The sequence below is a fragment of the Scatophagus argus genome, chromosome 22, assembly GCF_020382885.2.
Source record: "Scatophagus argus isolate fScaArg1 chromosome 22, fScaArg1.pri, whole genome shotgun sequence".
In the NCBI taxonomy this organism is placed as follows: domain Eukaryota; kingdom Metazoa; phylum Chordata; class Actinopteri; family Scatophagidae; genus Scatophagus; species Scatophagus argus.
The window spans coordinates 1,638,222-1,655,677 of NC_058514.1; the positions used below are offsets into that span (position 1 = coordinate 1,638,222).

The 17,456-nt window shown below is 43.6% G+C and overlaps 1 protein-coding gene across 4 annotated transcripts; it reads right to left on the bottom strand.

The window, feature by feature from the left end:
- Position 1: 1 nt before the first annotated feature.
- Positions 2-16,936, bottom strand: upf2 (UPF2 regulator of nonsense mediated mRNA decay). Of its 4 annotated transcripts, none has more exons than XM_046378902.1 (20): positions 16,799-16,935; positions 15,261-15,629; positions 14,281-15,060; positions 14,024-14,184; positions 13,696-13,887; positions 13,459-13,608; positions 13,110-13,213; positions 12,824-12,909; positions 12,487-12,595; positions 12,149-12,262; positions 11,939-12,055; positions 11,293-11,682; positions 10,442-10,717; positions 9,739-9,922; positions 7,455-7,603; positions 7,090-7,194; positions 6,684-6,956; positions 5,137-5,278; positions 3,756-3,876; positions 2-2,112 (listed from the first exon to the last, which is right to left on the bottom strand). In XM_046378902.1, exons 1-20 carry the CDS (start codon positions 16,828-16,830, stop codon positions 2,106-2,108), a joined length of 3,861 nt encoding a protein of 1,286 aa, XP_046234858.1. In that variant the 5' UTR covers positions 16,831-16,935; the 3' UTR covers positions 2-2,105. The 4 variants fall into 4 exon arrangements, with proteins under 4 accessions (XP_046234858.1, XP_046234857.1, XP_046234856.1 ...); XM_046378901.1 differs by having other exon boundaries at positions 2-2,115; XM_046378900.1 differs by lacking the exon at positions 2-2,112 and adding an exon at positions 3,324-3,662 and having other exon boundaries at positions 16,799-16,936.
- Positions 16,937-17,456: the final 520 nt, after the last annotated feature.

Here is a 17,456-nt window from a genome sequence, read left to right on the forward strand (position 1 = left end):
ATAATCTTCATAAGTTTATTGTGATCATTTTTGTCCGTCATGAGCCGCAACATGAAGCCGTGAGCTGTTTTCTCTTCTGCTTGTTTGTTTTTTCTCTTTTGCAGTTTTGAATCTAGACAAAGACAAACCGCTGGACACTTTACTACAACAGAGAATGACAAAGAGCTGGTGCATGCAGCAGAATACGGAGAATATTTATCCATCTACAGGCTCGACAGATAAAACTAATCTGAAATAATATTGTCACTGTCATCGCTAAAGACTCTCAGTTATCACTTGTCCAAAGAAAAAAAAAATCAGTTACACTTCACAAATTCAACTCAAAGCAAACTCAAATCCTGTCCAAACTATCACTTAGGTGCTCTAGATTCTGAAAAACAAAACATTTAGCAGGACAGAAGTCGGAGAAAATGAAGACTATGTACACTCAGGTGTCCATCAGCGATCGGGTCACTTGATGCCGTCACGTCACCAGGAGTCTGACTGAAAAGTGTCTGATGGTGTGAAACTCTTGTTCCGGTGGTGTGTGTTCATTGGGAGTGGGACGTCACTGCTGGGTTTGGGAATGCAGCCGCCGTTCTTATTAGCAGGATGTCACTCGTCGTCCACTGCTTGCATGAGGCCAATCTAATGCGTGTAGAGTAAATCTATATGAAGCTGCTGCCAGGAAGTGGTTAGCTTAGCTTAGCATAAGGGCTAGAAACAGGAGGAAAGAGCTAGTCTGGCTCTGGCCGCAGGTTAATAAGATCCACCTGCCAGTATCTCTAAAGTTCACTAATTAACACAACAACATTAATTATCATATCTGGTTCTTTTAAATGAGAAGTTGTGGCTTTCCAGGAGAGTTATGGGCCAGACTATTTATTGGCTGAGAGCAGTAACTTCCTGTAGTTGACAATGCCTGGTATCTGATCTGCTGTTTTTTAATATTGAAACTGTGTAAAAATTATTTTGTAATCTCTGGACAAAGCAAAGCTAGAACTTTCCCTCTGTTTACAGTCTTTATGCTAGGCTAAGCTAACCGGCTTGTGGCTTTATAGTCACCGTACTGACACAAAAATGGTATCAACCCTGTCATCTAACTCGGCCAGGATTTTTATCAGTACTGATATTGATACTGCTTGCCCATACACATACATATTGATCACTAAATTTAAACTTGGGCTACCCTGTGATTATCGATTTATCTTTTTAGCTTTAATTAACATCTAAACTCTAATAATTGTCTCACAACATCATCGACTGTCTTGATAATGAGGGCAAAATTACATAATTTGCTTGGAAAATTCTTATGAATTTCAAACACGTAAAATTAAGTGTTGCCAAAGTGTTATGTGGGTTAAATTTGGTAAAAACTGTGGAGACGTGATGTTTATGAGTGCAGTAAACCAGTGGAGCGACACAAGCCTCCAGAACAGCAGCAACACATCATCAGCCACCCTTCCATCTTCTCAACAACCTCATCAATCATCACGTCTTCTTCTGCATCACTGTGCCAGCAGATTATGGACAAGTGTTAAAAGCTCCTGCCGCCCCGTCCTTCGACTCCACCTCAGCACCGCCCTGACGACAGTGCGTGGTTCTGGAGGAAGTCAGAACAAACACGTGAGTCCAGTAATGAAAGCATCCATGTCCCTCGCTAGTCGCTTGTAAATGTTGTCCACTTGCAGGTTTTTCAGTCTCTTTTTTTCCTCAGTGGCAGGTGATGCGCTCATCACGCCTTCCTGACGGTCTCGCCATCAGTCGGACGGTCGGCTGTTCAGTCGTCTTTGCAGTTCTTTCTCTGGTCCAGACAAGTGTTGGGTTTTTTTTTTATTCGTCATCTCAGGCAACAGACACAAAAAAGAAAGAGAGCCATCTCTCTGACCCCTGACCTCTGACCCCAGCTCCCGGCTTTGCCTCTCCTCCTCAGGCTTCGGGCGCCTTCAGTAGGGTAAGAGTGTGTGTGTGTGTTCAGGTCAGGGGTTTGGTCTGTCCCGGCGTCTGGAGGACTCGTTCCCTGTTTAGACGGGTTTTCCCCTCCGATCTTCTCTTTCTCGCTCCTCACTCATTCGTTTGCTCTCTTGCTTGCACGCTCGCTCGTTCAGCCTGGGCCCAGACTCCGATCAGCGTCTCCTGGAGGAGAGAGCAGACGTTTACTGTAGAGCTGCTGAGCGACATGAGCGCCGTGCAGCCCTGACTGCAGCCTGAGTCATGGAGTTCAGCAGCAGCCATTCGGCGCATTTAACTCCACCTCGCTGAGATCTCTGCTTACCGCTCACGCTCAACTTCCTACTAATGCTAAACATTTATGACAGCTGCTGCTTCACAGTCAAAGCACAGAGCTGGTGAAACACAAGGCAGCTCTTATTGTGAAGCAGTGACAGGAAACAGCGTACACGTGGGTCAGCAGCGGCCACGACTACTCTTAAATAAAGCAGCTACAAAACAGGACGTGGACATGTTGTTTGTGGCTCAATTTAAATATTGCAGTGAGTGATGAAAAAAGGAGATTTAAGTTGAACTTGAGCTTTTACAAAGCAACACGATCATTCAATTGGAGTCATGTTTGTGATAAATTTAAGTCCAATGCTCTCTCTCTGAGGGAAACATAACTTCAAACTTTACAAAGCACCTTAAAAAATGTATACTCTAATAGAACTTTCAATCCATGATCAAAAGTAAGAAATCTGCTTCTCTTTGTACCTGTTTTATTCAGACACTTTTTCCACTTTATCTCAATTTAAACTTCCTTCAGTTTCTCCAACTCACTTGAGCTCAGCGTCAGAATCCCTCTGAGTCGTCTGAAGTTTTATTCAGATCACCTGGTGTGGAGACTGACTCCTAAATGATGACTGAAAGCAGCTTGGAGCACTTCCCTCTCGGCCAATCAGAGTGTGTGACGACGCCCTCGCTGAGAGACCTCCACACCCGAGTCATCCTGATCCACATCAGCTTACTGCAGAGGCCTGTTGAGGTTACTCTGAGACCTCTGTGCTGACTTTAGCCTTTCTGAGGGTGGTTTTGAACATTGTGCAGCCTTGTTTGACTGAACCTCTTGATATTTTAATGGCAGCCTGTCACCTGCAGGCCTTGTTTGGCTCTCTTGTCTCATGTCCCTTGCTACACATGTCCTTTGCCTGTTTCAGCTGGGGAAATGAAATCAGTTTTCTTATTATCCGAGAGGATTTCTTCGTTGCCTTTATTAAGGAGGCATTTTATCTCGTGCTGCCTAATTAATGCACGTGCACAAGCTTAAATGCCCTGTATGAATCACATCCTCTGACATGTTTATGTTGTGCTGTCATTCCACGTTACAGAATCAACAACGACACAGAAGATGCTTTTGTTATTAAAGTATAAGCTTCAAATAATCTTTATTTTCAAATATTCCCAGTGTTTTTTACAGAAAAATAAACCGAAGTGAACTCTTAGCACCTGAAAATCTGATTCAGTTTAAAGTGCCAACACAAGCAGGAAGTCCTCACTGAAACCTTCTCTCTGTTTTTTTGAACTAGCTTCATCTCTGCGATGTTCGATTTTAGTCCTCGGCGACTCGAGGACACTCAGCCACTCTAACCTACTCAGTGATATGTCTTTGGCTTCTCTCCTGCTTGTCTTTCCTGTCTCGTCTCTCTTGTCTGTCTCGCTTCTCATGTCTTTCATTTCTTGCCCCTTTCACGCTGTTTAAAGAGACACCAGTGAGTCAGCGTGTAATTACATGATGAGCACTTATCCACCACATTCTGCAGCTCGCGTCGGGGATCACGGCTCACCTTCCTCCGGTCTTGAAGATGAGGTCGGCGTTTGGAGCTCCTTTCGGGTGCTGGTAGCGAGGCCGACGCTCCCGGTTGGTGTTGGCCGGAGCCGGACGCTGGGCGAGGGACTGCATCATCTCTGTAACACGCACACACACAGGAAAAACATGTGGTTTATGCACAACTGTGTTAATTTTAGCAACAACAACAAAGCAGCTGTAACTAATCAAAAAAGAGGGAAAGACAAAGCTGACTTTGAAAACTTGAACAATGATAAATCCGTCTCATCAAAAAAACAAAAAAGGCAAACGAGATGATAAACTTTTTAATTTAAAGTCTGACTGAACGACATGCAGACGTCTTCAGAGTCACAGTCAGAGTCAACCTAATAAATAAAAGTTTCAAATCTCTTATTCTGTTAGCTAATAACGACTGATCTTGGAAGGAAACGAGGAGATTTATGGACTAAATTCACCACAATGACAGAAGAAGCGACAACAAAACAGCTGGAACAAACTGCCTAAACAAGCGGGTCTCAGTATTTATAAAAAGCTAAGCTAACTTAAGTTTGGATGTTTGCTTAATGTTATCCAGCGTTTTAGCTTCTCCTCTCTGAACCAACACAGAGAACAAACAGGAATTTTAGTGAGCTGGTGAGCGAATCGGCTTCTGAATGAACAGCGGAGACAACAGGAAGATGTGGAGATGCTGATGCCGGATGAGTACACGGGTAACAACCACTGTAACCATGGTAACATGAACGCAACAAAGACGGCGACAGCTGTGGCTTCAAAATGCTTAGAAGACATAAACATTCAAAATGCAGGAGAAAACTTAAAGGCCGAAATGTTTTCTGTTGGCACTAAAATGACTTGACTAAACGTTCGCCAAAATCAACACTGAATCACAGATGTAAACAAAACCGGAGAAAAGCCCTGTGATTGGCTGCGCAGCGACGGCTAAAACAAGGAAATGAACCTGCTGTTTCTTGGGGAGGCAGAACTTCAAAGGGGTCTTAATGGAAGTGAAACAGCGAGGAACAGCACACCCTGATGTTGTGATAAAGGTCACAGCTTATTGCTTTTTAGGAACTGACTTCCCTGTTAATTGCTGCCTCTGTCACGTGCACTAAAGCCATCCTCAGTGACAGTGTTATGTAAAAAGATGCAGTTGTAAGACATTTAATCCTATAGGTAACTTTATCTCAACATTGTCTCTTTAATAAAATGATTTAATCTGCAGTGGGTGGGGTGGTGTCTGATTTGATCTGGCAAACATGGACGTTTGCCAAATTCTCATTTTCGTAAGGGAGAAGATAAAAACTTGCTGTAAAATGTTGATGCTCAAGCTTCCTGTTCGGTGGACAGAGTCAGAGTTCAAGTCTTTCTCAGAGACGTACCCTGGTAGTCCTCCTGCTCCTGCCTCTCGTTGATGTCCAGCGTCAGCTTCTTCATCCTCATGCGCTCCTCCTGTTCGGCCTGCTGCTGGTTGAAGTGGTTCGCCGCCAGGTGGGACGACAGCGGCACGTTCAGGATCTTGTACTGTTGACCACACACACACACACACACACACACACACACATTGGCGTGACGCACATAAGATCAGTAACCAAAAACGGGTTAAAGGTTGGACTGATTTTGGTTGGACTGCTGCAGTAACCTGGTGAGGCTGTGTGTGTGTGTGTGTGTGTGTGTGTGTGCAAAGAGAGAAATGTCATTTCCCATCCACACACCTCACTTACACACCTACAAAGATATTCTGTGTTCGTTCGAACTTCCATATTTTTATTTTTTTTATTTTTTGCTTGCGTTCATCTTGCGGACGTCCTCTCAAACACAGAGAAGCCGTGTGGACTCAACGCTCCATTAAACCTCCGAGCAACTGGCAGAGAAACCAGACACACCCTACAGTACAAGAGCAAGTCTCTGCCCTCAAACCACACATTCCACTACTGCAGCTCCACACACACACACACACACACACACACACACACACACACACACAGGCCCAGAGAGTCAATATTATTTCTGGGCTCAGTCAGACTGAGCCGAGTGTGTGAGGGGATTTCATTCGGTGCGAAGCTTCTGTATGAGACATTCAAAGCGCCTCACGCTGATCTTCGCTCGTCTACTCGCTGTTTATTAAACTGAAGAGCACTCCTGTTCCTGTGGTTATTTCTGGACTTTTGTCAGCTAACCAACACCTGTGAGTCTGTAGACGATAAAACTAAAAGGCAATGAAACCTTCAGCAGCTCGAGGGTTGTTCTCCGTCACTGGAAACAAAAGGTTGTTTCTGCTGAAAGATCAACGTCGTCACTTTTGAAACTTTAATCACAAGGACTAATAATTACTAAGGGACGTTTAATGACGTCTGTTCACATTTTTATAGAAGGAAACAACAAAATAAAAATATTACTATCTTTCAGTTTGTAATTTTTATGTTGTGCCTCGTTTTTTGTCACCCTTCCCCCTTTTTTTCCTGGTGTGGCTTATTTTAATTAGCTTAACTACTATAAGTGCCTACATTTGTTTTGCTGTGTTTGTTTTGTTGCCTGATCTTTGATTTACTCAGTCACAGTCCTAAGGAGAAGATGACGGCTGCTGCTCTGGACAGCAGGTAGAGAGTTCCTCTGCTCTGTCACTTCTGAATGAAAGCTTAAGGAACATTTACATAAAAGTCACCTCAGTCCAAATGACTTTGACAGCTGGATGAAGCTGTAATCTTCTGTACTCCATGTCTGAAGAGCGTGTTTGATATGCAACCAGACGCACGGTGCACTTTGATGAAGGAGAGTTTACAGTGTGAATCGATTTGACTGTTTAACAGATAACAGCAGTGGATGCATAGATTTGCAGGAGGTCATACACATTTTTATTTCTACAGAGATTGTGATAGTGGGCCTGTGTATGTGTGTAAGTGTGCTTTTTGGCCACCTCGCGGTTTACCTGTTGCTTGTTGCCCTTGCGTGTTAGCATGACGAACTGCATGGTGTCGGAGATGTCCGAGTCTCCCTCCCCGAGGCACGGCTGCCCGGAGCTTCCCTTCTTCAGCTGGCTCTTCAGCTGCAGAGGGATGGCCACGTCCAGCTGGTGCACTTTCACCGTCTCGCCGCTACGCTGCTGCAGGTTCTCCAGCATCATCTTGTCCAGAGCCTGAATGAAGTCCTCATCTTCAGCGCAGGCCACGTGCTTCAGTCCACCACCACGGATGGTAACCTCCTGCACACAGGCAGCAACAGACACGAAAGCATTTACAAATCTTTAAATTAACACCTCAGTCCTCTAAATGTGTTGACATTCACCATCACTCATCCTCTATTTGTAACAGTGATTAGGCTGCGCATGATCTCACATTGTTCTCTTCGTCTGTCTCATTTTCTTTATTGGAGTCAGTCAGATAGTCGGTGTTCTCTTCTTCCTCTTCCTCCCTCTCCTCTTCTTCGTTCTCAGATCCTTCCTGTGGAAAACAAGACACAGAATTCAGCCATAATGTCATATGATTCTGGGTTCTGATTTTCCAGAACAGCTACAAGACATAAAATCAATATGTTGGGTTAGCGATTGAATTGAACTCTTTCCCTTCATTCAAACTTCGAGGGTAAAAACCCAACAAGTTTGGGTGATCATTTTCACTCCAAATGTGTGTTCTCATGATGCACAAAATAAGGTTTCTTCACGGTAAATGAAGTTTTGAATATTATTAACAAACTGACTCACATCCTCTTCCTGTTCATTCATTTCACTCTCGTTGCCCGACTGTTCCTCAGTCTCAGCGCCTCCCTCCTCATCGTCGTCGTCGTCTTCCTCGTCCATACCCTCCCCTTCACTCATGGCACTGGAGCGACCGTCCTTCTCCATGGCCAGACCTTTATTAAAACACATGTGAAGAAGGTCAAACTCTTCTGAAGAAACTGGTAAAAACATCATCTTTAAAAACATGATAAATTCTGCTGAGGGGTTATAATTACATCATAAATACCTCCAAACCAAGCCCCACCCAGCAGCTTTCTTCAAACAAAAGCTTCAGTTAAAAATAGAGCAAATGTTCAGGATGGAATTACTGTTTCATTCATGTGCTCCTCTGTTGCTGACCTGCATGATATGTACAACCAGCTAATGAGCCTAATTATGCAATTGTGGTGACAGCACAAAAATGAAGTCAGTCAGACGGGAGGCTGAGAGCTGAAGATCAGGTTTTGTGTGACTCGAGGATGAGGAATGCCTGATCCTGGTTCAAGAATGAAAGGTAAAACAATGGCGCCGCTGTTCAGCTAAAGGGGCCCCCATCAACCTCATCAATCGCTTTTTCTCCTCAGTTCCTTGTCACGTTTCAGATTTCCACCAAAGAGACATTTCTCCCATCTTCTTAGAAAGCTTCATTTAAATAACCGTTTGAGGCACACAGTGGTCCAGCACACATGTAACAGTTTATCAGTCACAGAGCCTTGTTTTGCTTTGCTAGTACATTTTGCTAATAAAACTTCTGAATGCAGGTCTTTTACTCTTGTAATGGATTATTTAAGAAACAAGCGAACAACGCCCGCTTGTTCATCTGTTCCACATCAAACTCAGTGGGTGTAGTGCTGGGGACATGTACACATGCAGTGCTGGAGACGGAGATGGAACAATCTGGACAAGCGACACGTTCAACATGAATACACTCTGAATAAACAGGTGAACGGCGCTCGGTACAGCAGTGGGGGCGGAGCCTCAGGGCTCGACTCAGTGAATGAGATATAAACAGAGAGACAAGACGAGAGACAAACATTCAGAGAGAAAAATCATTTCACAAGTTGTGCCCTTAAAAAAGTACACAACGCAAACAAAGCTTACAGTAACGCTTCCAGTTCACTTTGCAGAAGTGGCACAAGTACGAGCGTAGGAAGCGAAGCACTTAATGTACTGCTGAGAAACAGAACACATTTCAACAAACTAAGAATCAATTTAAGCTTAAGCATCACTTTCTCCAAAGCCACAGTTGCAACATATGTTATCTAACATTGTTATTCAGCCAATTTATATTTTCTATTTATTTCAACAAAGCCGTATGAGTGAGAAAACGACTTGAACTAACTAAATGAAGCTAAATCAATTCAATTACTTTATTTGCCCCACACTGATGCAAAAATACATTCGCATGTGTATGATCATCTCATCTCAGTACTACTGGTAGCATTTACTTTGTTAACGGTCTGAGTACTTCCTCCACCACTGACAAACCAGCCTGTCAGTGTCACACTCTCAGAGGGTGGAGCTGCTGTTTAAACGTTCCTCTGCACATTCCAAGTTAACACCTTGAAACTGTTGAACAAAGACAGTGTTGCTGTTTTGTCATCTGCAGAGAAATACGAAATACACCTGCTACGTTTCCTTCTTCCTGCTCTCTGCCTCTTTTGTTGCTCTTGAGTTATCACACACCAAAGCAGTAGGACACCACGGCTGTCAAGTCTATCTGAAAAGCCTCAAATGCTCATTTGGAAACTTAAAAAGCCCAAAAATACAAAATCCGCATATCCTCACAAGCTGGGGTCAGAGGAATGTTTGGCATCATGCAATCATGTTATTAACTGCTAATTCACATGCATGTCACTTCGACTTTTGAAAAGAACAACATGAAAACAGATAACATTTTTGGTGGGAACAAATCTGCGTGGCCGAGCCTCCTAAAAGAAACTGATGGATGACATTCATTTTAATTTGTGATTACCATTCCTAAAGGCTCTTGTGTGCACTGGAACCTTCCAGTGACTGTATGTATGAGGTATGTGTGTGTTTAAAACCTGTCTGACAGATAAAGCAGAGTGATGAGTGATGCAGCGCTATTGTCCTCCTCCACACGGAGGAATGCTGCTCATCTGGGACGACGGAGAGCAGCTCAACCGGCGAGACTGGCTGCCATGCAATCATCCTTCACACACTTTCACTCAGTACATGCTGGACACAGACAACAGCCTGTAGCACCGTGGACTCTTGAGATATGTGCACGCTGTGTGACCTTTACCTAGTTTGACGAGCACCTCCCTCTCCAGGTCGACGACCTGCTTGGTGGCCTCCTCCAGGGAGCAGCTGAACCTCATCTTGGGCCTGAGCAGCTCCAAGGTGTCGCTGATCATGTAATCGATGTCGATGGGGAACGGGTGGTCCTTGGTCCAAACATCAAGGCTCTTTTTCCACCAGATGTACCGCTGCAGACACAAACACACACACCATTTCATTTATACTCATGCTCAGAATCCTAAAAGTACTCCAAAATACACTCTGCAACATGGACTACAGTCTCTCAGACAGGAGTAGAAGAGACTTATTGCCTCAATTAGTTCAGGCCAAAATGTCATAATTCACACTCACAGAATCAGACGTAACCCCTGGTTTACATCAATCAGTTCACTTGAATGATTATGAGAAGCAAACTGATGGTGAGAGCATTTCTATCAGCTTTTCAGCAAGCAGTCAAATTCAAGCACTTGTGCAGAAGATGAAGTGTGAGGCTTCATCCCTAAAGGTGTCTAAAAATATCAAAAAAAATGTCAAAATATAAGACTAAAAATGACAATCATATCTATGGCAACCAATATCTGATACAGACTATCACCAACTTTATCCTCTAAGTAAGACACAGATGAAGTAAAGCCAGAAAGACAGAGATACTGAGAATTCAAAGACACCAAAGACAGGAACCAGAGGTGCATCAGGGGCAGACATGCCTGGAAGTAGATGAGGAAACAGTCCAGTTTCCTCTTGCTGGAGCCTCGGTCAAAGTACTGGCCGCAGGTGTCAAGCAGGGTGCACACCAGGCGGATACGGAACAGGTGCTCCGGAGGGTCCAGTGTGCTTGGGCTGCCGTCCTGATTGATCCCGAAAGAGATGAAGGAGAAGAGGGTGCGGAAAATGACGGCTGACTCCACCATGCGGTAGTTGTAAAGCTCACCCAGGAACTTGGCGCTGCTGACCCGCCGCTGGTTGAACTTGGGCTGATTGACCTGAGAATGGACAGCGGCGGAAGAAGTATTTTGATACTATGCTGAAGTAAAAGTAATCATACAACACTGTAAAAATACAGGGATTTGTTTCAAGTCCTGAATGAAACACCTTCATTAAGTAAATGTACAAAAGGTTTACTTCTAGAAGTCTTTAGCAATCCCAACACAAGAATGGGCTTATTTGGGTCTAGACTCCCCAAACGTTTCAATACTGTCATTTGCAATGTGATTTTAAAAAATATAAACATATCCGGTTTCACCCCGGCCAGTTGGACTGAGTTTTGGCTCAGTTAGGGGTTTAACCTGAGACAAATGTGGCTTCTCATGTGCCCTTGTCAACATTTTCAGTAATGTGAAGTGATTTCAAATGTGCACAATCACATGATCTGGGCTCAGTATGCAGCTCAGGGTTCTCACGTGTCCTGCAACGTCTAACAACGTGGATCTCCTCTTCAGCCAACTGTCAGAAATGTCAGTCAGGATTAGGTTTCATTTGTCTGTCAGTCCTTTAACTGTGCCAAACCTCTACTTTGAGTAAAGGATACACTGTTAATACTACAACACACTCTCCTTACCTCCATGCCCAGCCGGATGTCCTCCAGCACTCCGTCCACCACATGGATGCCCACGTCCTCCTGGTAGGCCACCAGCCCGGCCAGCAGGTTGGCCACACAGTGGATGCTGTTGTACTTGACGTTCCAGATGTTGACCATGCAGCAGATCAGGTAGCTCTTGACCTCGGGGTCGTGCCAGGGAAGCTTGCGCATCTGCCTCAGCACCTTCTCGGTGGTGACCTTGGACAGGTCCTTGTAGAGCAGCTTGCGGATGTACTCCTGCAGCGGCGGCCTCTTCTTCTTCACTGTCTTCTCCACGGGCGGGGGGTTGCAGTAGTAGTAGGCGTTCTCCACCATTGTCACATAACGGGCGTCCAGATGCTGCGCCTGCTTTTTACGCATCATTTGCTCCTGGAATGCAGAAAAATATCAGCCGTTTACATGAGGACTACAACTTAAAATCTGAATACTTCCAAAATAATGGTTACCAGACTTGACCCAACTTGGTCCAATTAGTCGTCACACCCAAATAACAATCGTGATCGTGTGTCCTCACTATTAAGTTCCAACATCTCCTCTATTAGCCTCGCTTTTCTTTCTTGTATCTTATTATCGTCTCGCTACTTTAAAGTATGACACTGCTATGATGATGATGATGTGAACTAACCAGCAAGACGCTGGTACGCAGATGAGAGTCGGGGGATCTGAAGAGGAAACGGCCGCAGGTCTCCAGCAGAGTGCAGGCCATCTCGATATGGTGGTGGGTGAAATCGGACAGCAGCATCTGTTGGGCCACACACACGCGCAAACACTTTCCTGTTAAAACACTCCATCAGCTCAGTGACAACAAAGCCTCAACCAACAATGTTTCACCCGCCTTGAGACAATGAAGCGTGTCCGTTTTCGAAAACATCTTGAACTTGGCCAGTTCCCCGATGAATCTGACGGTTTTATTTTTTGTCTCAATGTTGATCTGGTCCTTCTTCCGAATCTACAGCGCAAACATCAGCACAACAAATGATGACAAAAAGAGCCATAACTTTTAATATTTTCATACAAAGTCCTGTTAGTTCACTTCTGCAGACCACCATTCAAAATCAAGAACAAGAATCACCACGATCTTAACTGTTACTGTGCCTGCTCATGCCACTACACCCCACTGCTATACACCTTTAATTGAGGTGATGCAATAAAACTGAACAAAAGAAGACCTACATGGAACCTGAAGTCTCCCTTCAGCATGGAGCACAGGTCCTCAGCCACGTCTGACATGCAGGGATGAAGAGTTGCCACCAGGCGAGCATAGAAGGGCAGAAGATCCAACCTGCAAGTGGAGAAAAGAGTCAGCGCTCCTCTCATTTTCAGACTATTAATTATGATGACAGCTCTCCCTGGTGGTGAGTGAAGGTATATAACAAGGCTGATGATATTCTGTATTTTACTTTCTAATCAATAAAAGACGTGCATATTTTCTTCCTCTAAAAGATATCGAAAGACCAACGTTATCCTTGTGCCTTTGGTCAGCACACTGATACAGCCTGCACAGCTTTACCTCTGCCTGGGGACAGTGAAGAGGGCTCGGACAAGCTTCCTCCTGTTCGATTTGGTGTTCATATTCATGCAGAAGTCCATGGCAGCCTGCAGGGGTCAACACAGGATTCATAAATTTAAAGACACAAACTTCTTTATCCGTCAGCATTCAGTCAGGTGGAAAAACATCTGAAGTACTTCCACAAAATCATCTTGTTCATATCAAGTCATCTCAGCACAAAGTAAGCTTTTTTTGTCTTAAAAACAACGTGGCTGAACGTAGTTGTTCTTTTTTTGCTTTTCATCACCTTGTCTATGAGGTCTCTATTGACACAGTTGGGTAGCTGCTGGATGAAGGCGTCCACAATTAGCTTCAAGTGGGACCCCGTGTTGGCCTCTTCATCCTCTTGTTCTACACATACAAAAATATAAATGCATTAAAATCCAAGCTCAATGCATTACGAATGTGAGCACTAAACACCCTGATTTGGAAAAGCATTCCAGCCTCAGCACTTTTCTCTCTCTCTCCAACAACATGCACGATTCTGGTCTGGAATACCAAACCAGTTTGACACAGGACCAACCATATTTACAAAACATGCAAAATTACCCTTACAGGTACTGTAAGTACAGAGGGGCTTTTATGAATGGACTCGCCTTGTTCATCCAGCAGTTTTTTGGCCAGTTCTTCATTTTCTGCTTCGTCTGGACCTTCCAGTTCCAGAGGTTCATCAGTGATGTCCAGAGCTTCTAACTCCAGCTCCAGTTCCTCTGTGGTGCTAACTGCGTCTTTCCCCTCTCTGCCATCTGAGCCAGACAGCAACAACAGCACAATGAGAATAAAACTCAGACTGAATTTCTTTCTTCATTTCTCTGCAGATTTGTTAATTATACCTTTGGCGTCATCCTTGTCCTTGCCCTGGTTACTTTTCTCATTGTCCTTGAAGAGGATGGCAGGGACAAAAGCCTTCAGGTCCACCAAGTTCTCGTAGAAGTTACGAGCGTCTTCATCTTCCCAGATCCCTCCCTCCAGGTCGTACTCTCCAGGCTTACCGGGGGTGAAAATATCAATGCCAGGGCCATGTTCTGAGAGAGCAACATTATGTACAAAAAATAAAACAAAATTAATAACAATTTCACTTCACATAAATCCACCATTTAAAATAAAAACACATGAAATAGCAGTAATTTAACTGCAGTTCTGGAAAGACGGCCCACACACCCTCCTGCACTGTCTTGTCCTGAGGCAGGTCTGGCATGTTTTCATCAAGCAGATCTGCTAGAGACTGAGTGTTGGCCAGCAGCTTCTGGTAGGAAGTGGCAAACTCTTCGTACTGCTTGTGTCTGTCCTCACTCAGCTCCCCTTTGGAATGTAGGATACGCCTGAAAGAAGTTTTATCATAGTGAAAAACTAAAAGTGATGAAGTAGAACTTCAAAGGAAGAAAAGCTAGAAACTTTAACTGTGGTTGAGTACTCACCTGTTCTGCCTCTCAATGTTCTGCAGCTCCCGGTGGTCCTTCTTCAGGTGTTTGGTCAGCGATGTGAAGTACTCCCGTAGCAGGTTCTGGAAGGGCTGCTGTTTCTCTGTGCTGATTATCTCGCTGGGAGGGAAGGTCAAGCCAAACTTCTCAGCAGCCAGTTTCACCTTACGGGGCACCAGACCAGCCACGTCATCCCCACAATGCTTACAGAAGCTGATAACCACTGACACATGAGTGTGTGTCTCCCGGTCGGTTCCAATAATGTTCTTCAGCTGCTCGTAAATGAGCGAAAGGCCCTCTTTGTCCGTGAAGAGGCCAACGATAGTAAGCTCGGCAATAAAGCGCAGGTCTGTGCGCAGCTTGCTCACGTTGGGAGCCTTGTCCTCCTTCCTTGCTTCAAAGTGCTTCTTCCACGCCTGTAACAGTAACGGAGCAAACTCAGCGTACCTCTGGTGGAAGAGGGAGCACAGATGGACAGCGCAGCCTACATCAGAGATCTTCAGCTTGGCCTCCACCACAGAGCTCACAGCTTCACCAATGTACTTGCTGAGGTTCAGTGAGGCAAAGTCATTGGAGAGCGAGTCTCGCTGCTGTTCAGTAAGTGTACGCAGCTTCTTGACAAAGGCAGTGTTCTTTTTAAGGCTGGAGTCCAGTCGGCTAAAGAAGGCCTCTTCAGGCCGACCCTCTTGGGCATTCTGGTTCTTGCTGCGGAGTTCCTTCCTGCACTGATGCCGTTCCCATGCCTCCTGGTGCAGCTGATGCCCCTCCTCCTTCTCCCTGCAGAAAGGAGGTAAAATAGAGAAAGACACACGATTAAAGCAAGACAGTAGATTTGCATTAGGTTTGGTTGTAGCTGTACAGTCAATGCATCACTTCCTTTTAGAGCCTTTGCTAACAAGTTCGAGTTTGTCCTGACATCAGCATGCTGTCACACATTAAATAATTATTAATCTTCATGTGAAAAATGTATCAGTTACTTCAGGAGAGCTGCCTCCTCTTCACGTTGTCTTTTGGCCTCCTCCTCTTGCAGCTTCTTCTCCTGCTCCTCCTGCTGCCTCTTCTCCTCCTCTTCTTTCTTCTTCTGTTCCTCCTCTGCTTTCTGTTTTTCCTCCTCTTTCTTTCTTCGCTCCTTTTCCTCCTTCTTCTTCTTCTCCTCCTCCAAACGCTTTCTCTTCTCCTCCTTGCCACTGTCTTTTTTACCACTCATTTTGGCCTCGTCTTTCCCTTTGTCTCGAGCAGATGCCGGTCTTCTTTCACCGTCTCTGTCTTTCTCTTTTTCCTTGTTACTAAAGGAGCAAACGTCTTTCTCGTCCATGTTTACTGAGCGCTTGCGTTCAGCTGGCATACTGCAGAAACACAGAAAGAAATGCTTGTTTAACAGCTCTTACTGCCGTTCTTAAGGAATTTCCAGAATCCTTAATGACTCTTTCAAGCATCTCTATAAAAACAAAACATAAATATTGTGTAACATAAAAACAAATACTCTGTCTGTTCTCTACTGAATTTGTAAAACATAAACGAAAATGTAACTGTTTTACCAGTGTATACTGATATTTCATTCTTCTTCCAGTGTTACTAATAAATATCTTTCAATTTCATACAAATTAACGGACAAGTTAAAAAATGAAAACACTTCATATAAATTATGTTGCTAGTATATTACAAAAGCAGCAATAGGTTAGGTGATGTTAAGATAAGATAAGAACTTTATTGACCCCGCAGGAAACTGATGTGCCAGGGTTGCACTTGCAATACAAAGAAGTATACAAAAGTAGCAAGTAAAACTGAAACATGTTAAACGATCTCTTGCTTTTTTTAAAAAAAATAAATAAGCCTTTTATTTATTTATTTATTTATTTACTGAGAAAATGACGATTGTGAATACAATTAGATAAACGACCTGATGTTAATTTTAATGGCTTATTTAATTATTGTTATCTTTATTATTAGCAAAATGATAAGGCGAGAGCTTCCATTTTTCTCAGTACACAAATAACGTAAGAGATTAGTTGTATTTTTTTAAAAAAAGGTGGACAACACACTAAACTACAACTAAATTCTCTAACATTAGTGTGACGCACACCTACGCAGCAGCTTCGTTGTAGATGCCGTTCGTTACCCACCTAGCTTTATAGCCCAACTGCACTGCCTTGTGTAGCATGCTAACGTTAGCTCTGTTTTATGACAGTGATGCAGCTAAATGATTCGTCAAATGTTAACCTCAAAGAAGTCATGTCGTTTTACGTTGTTGTAAAGATGCCGTCGCTTTTCAAATGACATACAAAATATCTAACAAATGAGTTAGCAGAATTAGCATTAGCATCGTTAACGCCTTTAGCTAGGCCACTTGACTGGACTCACTGAAACAAATGTAAACAAATGTTTTGACAGTGTTCAGTTGGAATTTAGTGTGCATTAAGTCATCATAGTGTAAACTTACAATAACATATATCTTAAATCCGCACTTAGCGGTTATCATATTTGTGTAAATATTGTAGTACAATGAAAGGTTTACCTGCTGATTGTAGCAAAACAAACATCGGTCATTAGAGTTGGTTTCCGTGTGAACTGCAGAAGGACCCTCTCAAGTGGATCCACAAACGCCTTACCGAAAATATCACTGTTAAGTTCATTAAGTTATATATTTTTCACAACGACCGGCGTATTTTGTATTCTGTGGTTAAATTCCATCACAATAATATTTAACAATTCTTAATTTTATATTCTGATACATTAATATTGTGTCATATTTCAGGCAATGCTGAGGGCGACTACTCATGTAACAGTAGTCTGCAGTAGTGACAGCTTTTTTGCGGTCAGTGACTTATTTGGCCTCTTGGAGGCAACAAGTTGAAAACACAATTTTTCTTATTAGCAATTTGGGCTTTTTGAATATCATTGCCTGAATCTCTTTGTCTCCGATCGTGAGCTGGTTTGACCGCAGTCGAAAATGCAAGTCACGTAGAGTATAACCGTGTATAGAAGGTATCAACAATTATATGCACGAAAATCTCTGTTACGTTTGGGTTGCAGCAAACGCCGCTCTTTATAATCACTCATCATGATATGTGTTGTTTAGCTCCTAGTGGGTAAAATAGTATTGGCGTATAGTATTGTACTTTAATGAGATTTTTTTTTACAACAAAGCTGCAGCATTGATCTAATTTATTCAA